This window comes from Symphodus melops (assembly GCF_947650265.1).
Source record: "Symphodus melops genome assembly, chromosome: 3".
Taxonomy (NCBI): Eukaryota; Metazoa; Chordata; class Actinopteri; order Labriformes; family Labridae; genus Symphodus; species Symphodus melops.
Window position 1 is genome coordinate 27,085,405 of NC_136693.1, and position 17,983 is coordinate 27,103,387.

The following is a 17,983-nucleotide window of genomic DNA, read 5'->3' on the forward strand; positions in this document are numbered from 1 at the left end:
CTGTATGGCAGAGTTGACCGACGGAAGCCTCTCCTCAATGCAAGGCATGAAAGCCTGCATAGAGTTTGCCAAAAAACACATGAAGGACTCCCAGACTATGACAAAGAAGATTCTCTGGTCTGATGAGACCAAGATTGAATTTTCTGGCGTTAATTCTAAACGGTATGTGTGGAGAAAAGCAGGCACTGCTCATCACCTGCCCAATACAATCCCAACAGTGAGACATGGTGGTGGCAGCATCATGCTATGGAGGTGTTTTTCAGCTGCAGGGACAGGACGACTGGTTGCAAAGCCCTGACCGAAACCCAATTGAGCATCATCTCTGGAGAGACCTGAAAATGGCTGTTCACCATCTGACCGAACTGGAGAGGATCTGCAACGAAGAATGGCAAAGGGTCCCCCAAATCCAGGTTTTAAAAACTTGTTTATTCCAAAGAAGACTCAGGGCTGTACTAGCTCAAAAGGGAGCTACTGAGCAAATAGTCTGAATGCTTTTGACCATGTGATATTTCAGTTTTTCTTTTTTAACAAATTTGCAAAAACTTCGAGATGGGGTGCTGAGTGTACATGAATGAGAAATAAAACACGTTTTTTAGATTTTAAGTGTCTGCAATGAAACAAAGAGTGAACATTTTTTAAAGGGGACGGAATACTTTTCATACCCATTGTATGTGTACCTCTGCCTTTCTCACTCACACATACACATTTACATAACCTGCTTGCTCATGATGTGAAACATCAATGTCCCCAAAGATGAATAACAAAGAGTACTGGAGACCCATGGGCAAAAATATAGATGCAAAGAGCTTCATTTCTCTCTCTCTCTTATTGTGTGTGTGGGTTCATTTCCACTTCCCTCTCTCTCTGTTTCCCTTTGTTGTGAGTCTCTGTGAATCTAAAGTTTCAGGTAATTTCTAGAAATATCTTTCTTTTGATCTTTTTTTCCCTGCATCTTCAGAGCCTTTTTGCATCATCTTTATACATATGTATAGCCACACACACACAGGACCAAACACATGCGCGCACACACACACTAACACGCACAGCAACACAACCAAACACACACACGTATTCTCGTGTTCATCATTGCTCTGTTTAGCCAGTTCACCAGCTTACACACTTTTTTTTTTAACCATTGTCACTGGATGATAAATAATAATAATAATAATGGTCGTAATAATACATTTTATTTAAAGGTGCTTTCCAAAACGCTCAAAGAAAGGATAAAAACAGCAAAGTTACAATTACATTGATGAAATTAACATTAATAGGACAGAGTACTGTATGCATGCACGTTAACTCTGACACACGTACAGTTATTTTGAAAACCCTCCAGAAGAGCATTCCTGGCCTTCGCTTTCTATATCCATCCTCCTCACCCCCTTGTGTTCTCTAACACACAGGAGACAAAAAAATCCACAGGGACCAATAAACTCAAGAGCAAGGCACACTGGCAGAGAAAAAAAAGGAAGAAATATGTACACAGTGAAGCCCTGACAAAGTGTATTTACAGGGATATACTTCCCTTTGCTGTAACTCCTCTTAAGCTCCAGTGAAAGTCTGGTTCAAATTGTGAAATACAGAGCCGTTGTAGCTGTAACTAATTAGGTAAAAACCAGAATTGACAGAACCCAATTAATTTCACCAGAGAAAACAAACTGAATTATTTACTACTGAATTACTTCAGCCAGTCTCTGGCCATCAGTTTAACCACTACATGGCAATGGTTAGGACGCTAACAGCCCAGGCTTAAAGGCATCATTTTTTACACCAAATTATTTCTTTTATGAAATACTGGCTGCATAATTCATCAACTTGAAGAAAAATGTTCCCCGATGGCTTTTATTCAGAATTGATCCACATTTAAATGTATTCAAAGAAAAGACCTAGTCTTGTATTTATACTTAAAAGTTTTTGTTTATTAATGAAAAGACCTGATGTAACATATATTAGCTAAAACAGCCTTATTCCTCAGAACCTCTGCTACTTTCCTAATGCATCTTAAGACATTGATAGCCAGTTATTAATTTAAAATATAACACAGTGTTCCTGAAACAAATTATATGAATAGCTGTCTAAGAGAATCTAGATCAGAAAAAAGACAACATTTAATATAAGTTATGTTGGCCTGCTAGGTAAATATACAGACAAACAAAGTGGTTTGTCTCAGGGTTTTCTGCTTCATGGATAAAGAGGAGAGGCTGACACTGTTTCTTTATGTTCGTCAGCTCCCTTGTCAGCTGGACTGTGTTTATTTCTCTTTGACATAAAGACGAAATAGTAACTTAACATCTGAATACAGTACCCACATCTATGAGTTATCTTTTTTGCATTATGAGAGATAAGTTGTCATTCCCTTGATAATGTTTTTTATTAAATGAGAGTTTAAGAATGATCAAAGTAGAGATGTGTGAAATTACATGAAATTCAGAATCTCCAATTAACAAAAGAAAATAGAAATGAAGAAGAATGTACAAATGAAAGTAAAAAAGATCTTAATTAGAATTGAAAGAGTGACTCACAGTCTGAATGTTATATCAATTACACAGTTTCAACATGGTTTGTAATATGTAGTAACTGCAGGAGGGTAACAAGCACGTAGAGCTTGTGTTGCAGTAATCTCACCTCACAATGCTAATCAGATAGGTTTAGAGGTAATATTGTAACATACCTGAATAATTTCAAACTAAATCATACATGACAAAATGCATTCTGGTAGTGTATAATGGTTGCAGTGAATGAATGCCATAAGCAGGATAGAGGATGGCAGGTAAGATAAGTGAGTCATTTTCACAGCAGGAAGAGCTCCATCATCAGAAAGCCATTGGAAAATTACAAGAGACACACCTCAACTAGTGAGTCTTTGATGAACGCATAATTGGATTTTTCATTTCCCCTTCTTGTGTTTGCATGTCTGCACATCAAAATGCAGGAACACATGCAGAGAACATCTGTGTCAAATGGATGTAATCGAACCACTGATTTGTTTAAATATAGTGTTTCCGTCCTTACTGAATAATTTTGATAATAACATATGTGAATAAAGCACATCATTAACACAGCTGCCTTTTACAGTACAAGTTGAAATAGTACCATCAGTATAGGCAAAAAGCAAAACAGAAACATAATCCCTGCTTAAACAGATGGATAAGAAAAGGAGAGGTAGAAGTAATAAAAAGGAAGAAAATGTAACCACACCACTTTTTCAGTTGAACGACCCTCTAGGACGTCAGGGTTAAGATCTAATCTGATCTGAGCTGTGTTGATCTGAGTTTGCTATTAGTTCCTCACATTTGGGTTTAGCAGAAATTACAAAGACCACCAACACAATTTGGCAGGAGGAGATCAAATCAAAACTTATTGATTGACTTCTTGTCACAAACACAAGTCAACGTTACTTGCACTTGTTACTTGTAGGAACTTAACTTTTGCAGTTATTGCTATAATTTATACATGTTAAATGAAACCCTTAAATATCAGACAAAAATTCTGAAATATTTTATTAACCCCGGATGGAAATTCTGTGAAAAGTCGTCAGTGAAAAAGGAACAACAAAAGATAGATAAAAGTAAGACGTTAAGTACGATGAAGTCAGAAACGGACAGGAGCAACAGGAACAGGCAGCTTGCGCCATTGGCTCATGCGCACTCACTATAGCCGTGTTAACAGATCAAGATCACAAAAGAATTGCCATTGTTTTTAGAGTCTCTAACTGAAAAAGGCTTGATTTACATGTTCAACAAATACACATTTTAACATAAAAATAGACTGACTCAGTTTGAAATGTCCTGCTTTTTTGACTCCCAGGATACCCTATTTACAAAAAAAAAACAACAACACATGATCTTGAAGTTGAATTGTGACAGTTATCAGGAGAATTATATTTCTCCCTGTTGGTGCATGATTATAAACAGAGAGTAAAGGATTACATTATGCACAATGATGTGAATCTGCTCAATAAAATCACACAAAACAAACAAAAACAAAACTTTGAGAAAACCGATTAAGGTGTCTTCAGAGAATAGAACTGTTAGAGCTGATGGATTTTAGTGTTTGAAAACAGAGAAACAATTAAGCGATGTATTAAAAAAACAGAACAAAAACACATAACTGCTGCTAACTGTCAGATGGTGAAGGCTACAGGACGGCTTTCATTTGTTTTCTTTTTTTTATCAAAAAACATTATTGTCAGATGAAAGAAGCAATTCATTTCCATTGTCAAGGAGAAGTATCTTCATTAAAGTGATGAAATAAGAAAGAGAGATAGAGAAGTGAACAAACAAAACAGAAGGAAATGTGTGGAGTGTCTTTCTGTGCACCTATCAAACAGTGGACTGTGTTATCGATGCACATTCACTAACGGGTGACATTTCTGAGGCATGGGAAGGAAGTGTGTGTGTGTGTGTGTGTGTGTGTGTGTGTGTGTGTGTGTGTATATGTGTGTGTGTGTGTGTGTGTGTGTGTGTGTGTGTGTGTGTGTGTGTGTGTGTGTTGTCAGCAATGAAAAAATGAAAAAGTGACCCAGTTGTGACTTCAAGCTACAGTTTATATTTGAACATCTCAGCATAATGGTACAGTTAAGTGCATACAGGAACACACCTTGTACACCCAAGGCTATGCACTCTTACATAAAAACACGCGCGCACACACACACACACACACATTCACACACACACACACACACACACACACACACACACACACACTCAGAAACACACATAGTCACAAACATATATACAGAGGATTGCTTAGCATTGCTTTCTCTGAGCTCCCATTTTGCTTTGGTGCGCTCTTGGACACATTTTGCAGATTGCTGAGGTTGTGGGTTTGATATTCCCGCCTAGCCTTGACCGTACAAGATCCTAACGTGCGTTTCTGCAGGAATATGTATGTGTGCTGACTCTTTGGCTTTCTGTATCACATTAAGTTTGACTTTCCAGGAATGCAAAAAAAAAACAAAAAAAAAGATATCAGAGTTGTTTGTTTTTTCTCAGACTACCCCAGGGGTTAGTTAAATATTGAGTGCAATGGCTTTTTTTTTCTCCAGCAATAACAGTGCAAGTTTGTGGAGCGTCAGTGATTTTCATTGTCATATATTTTATGGTTAGATGGCTCTGGTTCGTCTGTGTTTCCCCTTCATTGACTTAGGAGCACTGTGTGTCGAGGAAAACTCAAGCACTTGTGTAAAAGTTTAAACTGCATTAAACCTCAACTCCAAAATTCAATATTTTCACAATAGCACTGGAACAGATTTGACTCCTTTTACATTAAGGGATTTTACAACCACTTTCAGCTTGTTGTCTTCTCTCCATGCTCTTACTAGAGACAGGCAAAGCTAGAAACCAGTTGTTAAAGGAATAATTCTGAAGCTTTTAACAGCAGCTACTGTGTGTAGTCATATGTTTCCCTTGGAAGTTAGTCAGGCAAAAAACAGGAACTTTATACCTGTGTACTTCCACAACACCACTCAGTGTGTTGCTGTAATCAACCCATTGGTGGCAACTTGTCGAAGGTAGCCATGCCTTACTCAACCCTGAATCAATATCAATAGAAAATATGTACGAAACAAACATCATTGTCAGGGTTTAGTTCTGTATTTCATCTTGTAGTCCGGAGACTAAATTCACCTTAATTATAAATACATCAAATACAGAGCGACAAAAGATATACTATTATCAGCATTCATCAGGACAAGAAGTCAAGTGACCAAGTAAATGCAACTGTTTCTCTTTGGCTCCTTCATGTCAAAGTTGTTTTTACTTTTAGTTTCTGCTGCCATCAAGAAGGTAAAACATTTTTTGTTGCATCTTCAAAGACCCCATGAAATGTTGACATGGAAACAGTGCATGTTCAGTTGTGATAGTAAAATCTTTAATTCAAATAAAACAAAATGTTATATCAATTAATAAAAACAGAGATATACGCACTTCTAAAATAAATGGATGTATAATACATAGACAAGCTTTATTTTTTAAATAAGATTTAAGGGTTGACATCAAGTCAGTTCGAAAGTTGTAACTCTAAAAATGTTAGTTAAAAAAAAGTTTTTTGTTTCTGTCTATTTTAGCCATTCAGAGCCAACAGCAGCTTTTAGAAATTGAGAATAGGCCATCTCAAACTCTGGTATTTTCAAGACTAGAGGGTATTTATCTAATTAAACAACAATCGAGCAACACGCACAACCGAACCAATGAAGGCAGGTGCAAAGTCGGACGAGAAAGTCACTGAAAAATGAAAATAAATGGACACCTTGGGTTCTAATATTCTAGACAAAATGTATTTCTTTAGATGAATCCCTGAGGAAAATGTGTGCCTACACACTAAAAAGATATCAAGTGAGTGAAAAATATTTTACCACAAAAGAAAAGAAAAGAAAATCAACACATAAACAACACCTATTTACACATATAACTATAATATGATGATAAAAATGTGCCTCTATGCCAAATAAGCAATGTGCTATGCAGTCAGATACTGAGATAAAGATACTGTAGGTCAGTGGTCGACCACGTCTTCACCACATTTATTATTATCCTAAAGAGAACCAGTATCAGACCAAAAAAGAACAAATGTCCATTTCTTTGATTAGACACTATGATGTCCCAAAGTCCATGGTTTCATCATTTCACGTATGCTTGACAACAGCGGCATTTCCACATTATGACACTTTGTTTTGCATTACATGATTTTGAGGGCACATGTTTATCTGCATGGGATCATTAAAAATGTATGTTTTATGAGTGAAATGACATTGTTGGCACTGTCCCCTTTTTTTAATGTCATTGTTAGACTGAGCTCAGACATTTGGGTGGCGTGTTAGGTGGGCCTCACCTCTCTCAATCTTAGTATGCTTCTAAGATTTGGAGGTCTCTTACAAACAGTTCAGTGGGAATGATTCAGGTGTTCTTTTTAAGGCTGGGTCCTTACCACAGGTTAACGTCTGTTAATTGTTATTGCCATGCACGGGGCCAAAGGTGAGTATTGGATTGCACAGATGTTTTCCTTTCCCGTGTTTGATCCTTGTTTTATGAAGACACTCAGCTTGGGTCCAACCAAAAAAACATTTAGCATCCTGTGTCACCCACTCTGATTTGTATTTACAACCAAATTTGACTAATGAAAGATGGGAAGACTTTCTTTTCAAAGAAATAGGATATGACTGTCCAGGTGTCAATCGGTTTCTTTCAGCAGGTTTCCTATACAAGCTGGTGCTGAGATTACCATCATTGTTGATGATCAGTATATGTAAGAAGTTCATTGTCTGAGGATCAAACATGTAAATGTCAAGTGTTTGTTAAATTTAGCTTCAGTGGATGTCCATAAGAAAAAAAACATAAAACTTAGGTACTTTAGAAAAAGCTTCCTGAAGGATTCAGTAAGATATCCTGCTTAAACAATTTTCAAACAATATACAGCGAGGCAAAACTAGGTGACACCTTAGATCACAGAATAACAGAGACCTTCAAATAGAAATTGTTGGTCAACACAGTTTCAATCCATTCAAACATGAACAGTTAGTTGTTTTGTCATGTTTGTAAGATAGTAAAAAATGAAAACTGGTGTATAAGGTTAGAGTTAACCAACATAAAAGAAAACTCATGCTTGCTGATTTCTCCGGTCTTAAATATTTTGAATACATCCATACAAGCAGCCATACATACATTCGTTTTTTATGAAGAGCAGGTTGCTTAAAACTTCACTTCTCATCTTTTCCTTTATTTAGTTTTTTAATTAAACCTGAATTTGTCTGTAAGGGCAAGTTGTTCTTGTTCATTGTTGCTCTACCACACATTCACGGGCTGTCAGACTCTGGCCAAGCTGTTAGACGCTCATTTTTCTTGACCATCGTCACGCATTTGGTAATGAGATGTTTTCATGGCAGTGTCAAACACCACTCCATAAAAGTGCCCCTAGTGCTATGGCGTCACCCAACTAAAAGCCGCTGCCAAGCCCCAAAACAAACAAGCATGAGCTAGTCCACTAAGGCTTTTGAGGCAAATACAAATAATGGAATGACAGAATTTCATCCCGAGCCTATGAGCAAATATGTCTTCAGAGACAGAAATATCTGCCTCGAAATAACTATCATTCATGATGACAACATTTTGAGAGATGTGTATGTTCGCAGATATTACAGGGACAGGCCAGAGGATGTGTTTTTGCATTTATGTTTCTCATCTGTTGACTATTTTGTTGTGCCTCTTCATGCTAATTTGAGTTCCTTCAATCATCCCCTTTCATTCTATCCACAACATAAAGCTTTTGAGAGTTAAGTTGAAGGATGATTGATTACAGATGTAGAGCAGTTGCTTCTCTTAGGAAGTAAATTGGTTGGTTTTTCAAAGGGAAAATGATGAAAAAAAACAAAAAAACAACAACATTTGATGCTTCAAACAGGCGGACACATGCACATAAAAGTACACATGCAATCAAATGCAATTCTCTGCTTGGTGTGTCCCTCCTTTTTTGCTTATTTGGGTCTATAATCTTTGATCATGCCTCTTGCACACACAAATACACACACACACACACACACACACACACACACACACCTACACACACACACACACACACAGAAACACTCCATCCTACCTATCTCTGCTATCGTCTGACAGCAAGGCCTATTTCTTGCTGACAATATTTGGGATTTACTCTGGACGTGGCCTTGATTCTCCTTGTGTGTCTCTGCACATTTTTTCCATTTATGTGTGTGTGTCACATGGAGTATGATGCATGTCTCTGCTCCATTCCATGGTTGTCATGGTAATGGGTGACTGGGCATGTCCTGTCCCTTACCTTGTCATTGGTTGAGCTCATCCTCTTTACTCCATCTAGCTGCTTTCATTCATTTTATTTTCATCTTTTTGACATCTGGAAGTGTAATCATCTTCTGTTTGACTAATAGGCTCTGTGATCGACTTTTGAGAGTCTTACAGGAAGAATTTCAAACAGTGTTTCCTTAGTGTTTATTAGTTTACTTAAAGAATCTCCACGCTATGCTTACTGGACAGGACAAACACACTTTGTTCAGTCAAGTGGTAACCCCAAAAAGAAAACACATAGCGGTAAAATCGTAGCCAATTTTTAATATTAGTAGGATTGTCCTGCAAAATCCTTTTCTCTTCTGTTAATGCATTTATTCTTAATAAAAATTCTCAACATGAACAGAATGACTAAAGTGCAATTTCCACTCTTTCACAATTCAAAGTGGCTGTAAAAGTTTAAACTGAATGGTGTTAAGAGAACTTGCTTTCACAGGAAAACTAAAAGTCTCTCTCAGAACTGCTTTCAGCATATTTAACTGCAAAGATGGACTTTAATATTATTTCCCAGAGACCTGCTTTTATCCCCACTGAGCGCCAGCTAAATGGCCTGAACGCCTGAATCTAACTGCACTCCCATTTACTTAAACTGTTTGACAGTGGGGCTGACAAAGAGTGCAAGCAATGGCTATATAGAGAGAATGACAGACAGGGAGAGGTAGTGGTATTTGTTCTTTGCGTGATAAATATAGGAGATGAGTGGGTGGAATAAAAACAGCCGAACACTCCAGCAGAATAAGAGAGGAAACACAGAGACATAGATATAATGACACCAGAAGAGAGACATTGTGACATCGCTGTAATAACAGCGAGAAGGTGAGGACGGAATGTAACGACGCTGAGGGAGAGATGCAATGATACTAATACAGAGATAATTGTGGTAAAAGGGGGGATGGAGCGAGAGCGATGAAAGGATGCGAGAGCGGGACAGTGGGAGAGCAAGGATGAGCGGATGGCAGAGAGCTGGGGAAAGAAAGAGGGATACCTGAACGAGGGCTGCACAAAAGGGGTGCAGGTAATACCGCTTTATAAAGAGAGCAGGGACGACAAGGGGTTGGAGAGAGAAAGAGTCAGAGGGGAAAGAGAGATGGACGGTCACAGAGACAAACATAATGTGGGAGAGACACAATGATTCTGACACAGAGATAATGAAAAAGAGGGAGGGGGTGGTACAAGAGAATTGACAAAGAGAAGACGAAAACAAGAGTACAAGAAAAATAGACATGTTCCTCTCCTCTCCTCTCCCCACCCCTCTACTTTTTCATAAGCTGTATTGAATCACTGCAGTCAATAGTCCTACACAGCGTAACTTAGAAAGATGCGTTTGATTTGTGGCCCAGCACACCGTGGAAAGAGGAGGCCGGCGTTTGATTTATGAGCTTGGGACCTTGTGGTCAGGTTCTACCAGGGCGCTCAACCTCTCTGCTGCTTCTCAGCACCTTAAATATCACAATCTGTCTGATTGTTATGTAGATATGTGCACTGACCCAATCCATTACTGAACAATGCAGACTGTTTGGGTTCTACAGAATATTGAAAAATAATTAATTTTTTTCCTGCATGAAAAATGTATTACAACCCCCTTGACTAAATGTGTGTAAAAGGCAGAGAGTGTATTTGCTTTGGTCTGATTGCAAACATGTGGCACGCAGCTCTCGGGATTGCACGTTAGATATGGAAAAATCCTCAAGTAGCCATCTGTGTGCTAACTTGGGACTTGTCGCACATCAGTGTGGAACCCTGAAGAGTCTTTTGTGTGAACATATTGTAAATAGCAGGGGGAAAGCATTAAAGCCTGTAAAAATATATACCAAACTAAACATACCTGAAGGATTTAGACCTGTTTTAATAAGGACACGCACAGTGTGTGGTTGTGTGTTTGTGTGCATTCATATAAGAGTCTTTGAATGCACAGCAAGCATGTGCATATGATAGTCACCTAGGGTTTCATTAATGTAACATGCAGCTACATATTGACGGGTCAGTGATCACATTTCATGCCATCAAGTTAAAAGGCAAAGAAGAAAATCCCATCTAAAAAACTTAACTATGTTTGTTTGATGTTCAAAGACAACATGCTTGAAGAAGGGCATTGTGGGTAAGGGGGACAGATACGGAGAGAAGAAAACATCAGACAAAATGAATAATTACTTGCAGAATCTCTAATCTGTTATCATGACAATGAGACAGATTGGTGTACAACAATTACACATTAAAATTTTGTCTGACCCTGTCCCGTCCAATTAGTTTGAATATGTTGACAATAAAACATAGACAGTAGCTGAATTGAGCCAGTCAGGTGAAAGCAGGTCTCTTTGTTTTAAGGCACAGTATTTCTTATGATGGAGTCGCCACTCATCAGCTGACTGATGGTCTCCATCAACAGGTGGTGCATTTTTGCCTCTGCAAAACAGTTTCCACATGACACAGGACCGAAAGTTGTTCAAAGTTCTGGAATAGAAAGACGATGGTGGTTATAATGTTGGTCCACCACCGTTTAACCAATGTTGATAATCATGGATTTTGAGAGAACAGTTATGTTAACCAGAAGTTGATGCCTATATAGTTTGAATAATTATTTTTGTCTGAAGCCTCCATGTGTTGAAATTCAGGATTTATATTTTTTCCGTCTTTGGAATAAATTAAAAAAGTTAAGTGTCTGATACCAGTAAGGTGCAGTCATCACTATACAGTATCGTGCACTTTCACTCTAGCGCTGGGTCTAATTTATCTTGCATACATTATTTTGGATGATACATTAAATTTAAAGCCCCAATATGAAAGACTTTAAGAGAAGAAGAAGACATAGTGTAGCCACCATGATATCAATTATTGGTTTGTAGGGCTCTTAGAAAGCCTCTAGTTTGGCAATTTTGCTGCCACCATATTCTGTGTGGAACCATACTTAAATAACGGGATGGAAAGGCATTGTGTCTCTCTTCTGGTTAAATTGCCAACTTGTTCATCCCAGTTGGCCTCACATGAAGCACTGGTTCCAAACCTCTTTGAGGTTGTAGTGTTTTTGTAAATCCCCACAGAACACATGTCCTTACTAAAAACCTTTGTATAAACTATAACTATTTAAATTACATTAAATTGGGCAAATGTATTATTGACAACCTTAAAGCAGACAAAAGCTCTTGTCTGCCCTTGAATATCATTGTGGCCAGACCCCATGTTGGGAACAGATGCCTTAAAGCACACTCTGCTTTATTGTGTATTTCACTTTTGTGGTGCGATGATTTACCAAATTAACATCATGCTGAAATCGTGAAAACTTGGAATCAGACAACAAACTAATGTAAAGAAAAAGTTTATTGATGAAAAAAAACAAACACTATTTAGAAGTACTGTAATTTTCTGATACGGTTTTAGACACGGGCTCTGAGGTTTGGTCTCAAAGAGTGAAGGATTAAGGTTTTCCTGCACTGACTTTGCGTTTGAAATCAGAAGGCTATTTCCACATCTTGTTGTCAGCTGCTGTATGCCTTTATTATAATCTCAAAGAGCAGATTGTACAGTTCTAGACTCCTTGTCTATTTCTTCTCTGTCAGATCTTACAATGAGCGTTTGTTATCTTGCTCTCATGGACAGCTGTTGGGAGAACTGACCATATGGTTGTCAGTTACTAGACGGTCTCTTCAGGAGAAAAGTTACACCGAAACAAGAGGGGAGGGGGACTGTAAGCTAAATCAACAAAGAAGCTCTGCAAAGTATTTTTTACTTGAATGCCTCAAGTATGGTGCTACAATATGGCATCTGGCTTGGTGCAAAGATTCCCTGATTCTTCATATCCCATCTGCTTAGAGGGGGCAGTGGAGGAGACCATGGACAGAAAGACAGAGACAACTGAAGACAGAGTGAGACGCAGACACAAAGAGGGCTGAAGGGTAGAGGTGAATTGGGTTGGAAAGACAGCGGAGAATGATCTGAAATTAATCTCGGCACTCCAGATGGTTTAAAGATTGAGTATGAGTCTGTGTGTGTATGAGGGAGAGAACGTGTGTGTGTGTGTGTGTTTGTCTTTGTCGCTGCCAGCTTGTCCGTTTTTGTCTGTGTTAAGGTACGTGTGTTTTGTGTTACTTCAGACAAACAGGAACATCTGGTGTGTGCACTATGTGGAAGTTCTGATCTCATTTTGATGGGAAAAGACAAAAAACACAGAAGCAGACACACGCATTTGTTAACATTTGGTTGAGTAGACTGTGACCTAGTAAGGAGTTGTCTCTAGAGGGCGCAACACACTTCTGCATGTCTAAGTGTTTGCTAGTGTGTTGTCAATGGTATAAGGTCAATAAATCAATAGCCAATGCTATCGCGAATACCTACATGCCCTGGATATTAAATCATCTTTTGGCGTAAATATTGTAAAGTGTTCCTCGAAGAGAGAGGAGAAGTTAAAAGATAGAGCAGAGAGGGGAGAAGTGTTTGAATGAGGACAGAGGAAAGGAGTGAACTGGACATACAGAGGCTGTTGATTGAGAAAGCTTTATTTTGCTCAGGCTAATGCTGACCTTCCTATAACTAGTTTTACCAGTTTTTCTCAGTTTCACTCAGTCTTATTTCTGTCCGCGCAATTACATTTACAGCTTTCACCTTCTCCTGTTGGGGCGCACAGACATTTAGCTTTTTGCTGCTTTCAGAGCAGATTGATATTAATTTACAGAGACCTTTTCTCTCTCTCTCTTACACTCACAAGCTAAAATCTTCAATACATATCGAGCAGTATGAAGTCTGTTCTTTATGTTGATGCTTTAATTTAAATATGTGTATTACTTCTTGAAAAATAGTTTATTTTGTGTCAATACCTGTATTCTTGTTATTGAAGGTCCATGAAATCCATCTACATACTGCGTTTTTTACATTCAATGTAATGGAAGGAAGGACAATGTTAGGGTCGTAGGAGATCACATGTCGGTACATTTCATCTGAGAATGTTTTATGCCATGTGTTTTTTATTAGTGTGCAATGGAATCACACAGTGCATGCTGTAAAGTAAAACCAGTACTTTGCACATGAGTGCACATGTGTGTTTATGTGTAATGGCAGGTTTTCCTGGCCAGATCTCAGTAGATCACAGCTTACGTAGTCAGAATGAGAAAGTTGCATTTTGAGATATATTTCACTACACAGTTTCGTGCAGCCACATTGCATTAAACCCTGCATAGCACATGTTTGAGTGTCATGGGAGCCAGTGAGGCATATGTTGGATTATGTTATGGTTGCATGATAGGACAAAGGCGGCTTCTTCTACTCACACTTGGTTTGGTACATAGATAATATTTAAGCTATGCTCAATGTTTCCATCTCTTGCATAATTACTAAAGGTTTAGAATGGCAGAATTTAATCAGATTCATTTGTAACCTTCAATATATCAATAGAAATATGTAATTATTTCAGTCCTTGACGGAGTTTATCAAACATCACAGAAAGCCACACAGGAAACAAACAATATCTGACGTATGAAAGGGAGGAGGAAAAGGCTCAATCTCACGTCTTAATGGTATGGTTTAAGGCTAATATGTTGTTGTCCCGTTTTTCTCTTCCAGCCGAGTCCTGTGGTGGAGTTGTCCAAGGACTAAATGGTTCCATAGAGTCGCCTGGTTTCCCCCATGGCTATCCCAACTATGCCAACTGTACGTGGCTGATCATAACAGGGGAGAGGAACCGGATCCAGCTAACCTTTGTCACGCTGGCACTGGAGGAAGACTTTGATATTGTATCAGTTTACGATGGACAACCATTGCCTGGCAACTTGAAACTGAGGTAAGAAATGTTCTTTTGTTTACTGTCTGATCTTCTTTTTGACTCTTTCTCTCTTTCTCTTCAAACCCCTCTGACTCTGTCTGTTTGAGTATAGCCTTTTCTCCTTCCCTTCTCATACTCCTCATTGAATGAAGAGTTGGCATTTGGACAACAGCAGATTTCTTTGAATACACATTTCTTCTAGATTGGATATGACACATTGAATATGAATTCAAAGCACAGTGAGTGTCAGCTTTAATTTGAGTTGAATTTCTGTCATATCGGATAAATACTTTAAAAGAGGATATTCTTTCTTCTGCATGGTGACTAAAGTACATTTTACAAAGCAGACAGATTTGGCTGTTTGAGAGTCCTCTAAAAAACCTTATCACTGAAATAACTACTAAAATTTGTGATATTGAATTAATTATTGATTAAAATAGTTTTGATGTTATGCAGAAAGTTCACAGTACAGTTGAAAAGGCACCACCTTCGGTTGATACAGAAAAGTACAGTTTGTATACCTGCAATCCACTGGGGGCAAATGTAAAGTACATTGCAAAAACAGGACTGATTGTTATTTTTTATTAAAACAATAAAATAAAGTGTGCTTGTTGGGGCTGTATGGTGGTGCAGGGGTCAGTGTTTTGCCTCACAGCAATGAGGTTCCGAGTTCAAATCACTGTTGGACAAGAGCCTTTCTGTTTGGATTTTGGATATTCTCCCCGCATGCATGGATTCTCTCTGGGTACTCTGGTGTTGTTCTCACAGTCAAAAGAAGTGCTCGTTAGGTTAATTGTTGACTCTAAATTGCCCATGGTGTGAATGTGCATGTGGCTGGTTGTCTCTCCCTATATGTCAGCCCTGTGATGCACCGACGTCCGTTGCAGGGCATACCCTGCTTCTCGCCCAATGACAACTAGGATTGGATCCAACCCCTGCAACCCTGAACGAGCGGTATATATAATGGATTTGTTTAATCGTTTGGTCCCTTTCACAAAATGCTTAACAAATACGCACCATAGCGACTGAAAGGCAGACTTGATGTCTTACAAATTTGTTTCTATGCAACCAACCACCTAAAATCCAAATATATTTAAAATCAAAATAAGGTGTTAAATGAAATCATGTTTTTCAGCTCTACATACTACATACCTAATTGTCTCTTCAACACAACAAGAAGGCACATACTAAATATTTCACTATTGGTTAAAAACATTAATGGTCAATTGGGTCATTCTTTTTCTTTAAACTGGAATGTGAAGGAAATCTAAATCATTGATGACTTTAAGGCAGCTCAGGATTACGTGGGTTGTATGACTCCAATATTGATGCATAAAGGGCAGATAGAAACCGAAGCAAAGCTTATTCAAAGCGCTCTTCTGTTGTGTAGGAGGCTTGAGATGGGAATGTATCAAGTTGTGTTTGAGGTTTCTGTTACAGTCACAGAAAACTGTGGGTTTTTCCTTGAAAACCTTGAGCTGTGTTATGTGAAGGATAATGCCATAGACGTTATAGAATATGGTGGCTGTTTGCGAAGGTCAACATAAAGAGCACATGTTTTTAAAGCCTAAAGTGCACACGTGTCAGTAACACATATTAACGACAGATAACAGGCATAAAAACTGTCAATGTAAGTAAGTTCAGCTGTCAGGACTGAAAGGTTTTATTAAAGATATATCGTAGTGTACAATTCATGTGTAACAATTTCCCACATGCTCTATTTGACATGAGCTATTTAGCAGTTTTTTATTCATAACAATCAGTTTTTGTTCTTGTATGATGCTCAGACTTACTGGACTGTGGTAGGTGTACTTAAGTGACCACTTCAACTCATGTATTAGGTCCTTATGTTGATATCCAAAGGTCAAATAATCTTCAAGCCGACAAATACTAAAAAATAAAGGATTAAATCTTATCACATTGTATAGCTTCTCGATTTCTTTGATCTTTCAGTTGTCTTACTTTCACCCCCATTTTTTCTTCTGCCATTTATTTCAAAATAAATCTTTGATGCTTCCTCTTTGGTCAGTTAAACATCAGAAATGCAGGACTGTTGATTGTACAGTACTTTCTTTAATCCTCTGTAAAAGACTGCATTTCTAAGATGAGCTCGATAAACACTGCACCATGGACCCCTGCTGTCTGTATGTGTTGAACATTGTTGGCCTGAAGCGTGCTTCTGCTGGGATTGTGGAACCACCAGAGTGTGCTGTCTGTAGCCCGTACATAAGGTGAAACGACAGCTGAACCAACAATGACCAGAGCTCTCCAGCACTGCAGCTGTGGGTAGACAACAGGGAGGCAGAAGTGTACCAGAAACTTACCTGCGCTCAAGGCCCGCTGGCTATTCTCAGAACACCTGCTGCTGAATGCTCCTGCTATGACAACATGATGTTCTTGTCTTTTACTGAGCTAAATCCATGCTAATGTTTGACAGATCATCTAATTATATGCAGATTACTAGCAAGGACAGTAATTGTCCATCTCTGTGTTATTTTGAGAGACCTGTTGGAAGCATAGACATCATTCAGTGTTGCCTGAAGAGGTGTTATAAAGCCCATCGATAGAGTTTGCCGTATTGGAAACCTCAACATAACTTTCATTTGATCTAGAAACAGGCAACAGGTTTAACAGGCTCCTTAAAAAAAACCTTCTAGTCATTTTAGCAACACACCTGATAAATTCATGAATATCTCTGAGGCTTAGTAAAATCAAAACAATAAATGTTCTACTGATTCCAAATTCATTTTTGAATCCTGGCTGTAAACGTGTTTATTTCTCCTGTAAAAATTGGCTTTTGAATGTAGTCCCAAATGGGGATGCTGGCTTTAGAGGCGAGTCTCTAGTGGACTCTTGAGGAACTGCAAGTGTTTAAACTCCCACTTTATTCTACAACACTGGAGGTTTCCACCTGGTTTGAAGCATCTGATGCTCGGTGACAGTATAGACAGGGGATGTAGCAACCATGACTCTCCCCTTTTGAAGCTATGAGTTCTGCATTTTTTAGCCTTGCCATCCTGTTTTTCTTTTAAAAAGATCTAACCATATAAGGAGGAAAAGTTTGTTACACATTGCTATGTATCTTTTTGTGGCCTAAATCAAACTCTCTTTTACTGTCAGTGTTACCATCCCTTTAAAAAAGAACATGATCATTTAAGGAAACCTTACTCAGTATGAAAATGTTTATTTAAGTAATAAATCAAATGAGAAGTAGGGTATTTTCATCTGGATATAATAGATAGAACCAGTTGAGTCGCCCCCTGCTGGTCATTAGAAATGATACACATTATATACAGTCACTTTCAGATTTTATGGAACTTTCAAGAATGTGTGCCTTTTCTGCTGCAGAACCACCAACTTATTTATTCAATAAAACATGATGTAGAAAACTGTCAAACTAAATTAGATAGCA

General features: G+C 38.3%; 1 protein-coding gene across 2 annotated transcripts in view; it reads left to right on the forward strand.

The window, feature by feature from the left end:
* Positions 1–17,983, forward strand: part of LOC306821691 (CUB and sushi domain-containing protein 1) — a 418,062-nt gene that overhangs the window by 88,713 nt on the left and 311,366 nt on the right. For both annotated transcript variants that reach the window (XM_079340244.1, XM_079340245.1), the window contains exon 2: positions 14,373–14,589. In XM_079340244.1, coding sequence (XP_079196370.1) covers positions 14,373–14,589 — 217 coding nt within the window. The remainder of the gene's footprint in view (positions 1–14,372; positions 14,590–17,983) is intronic.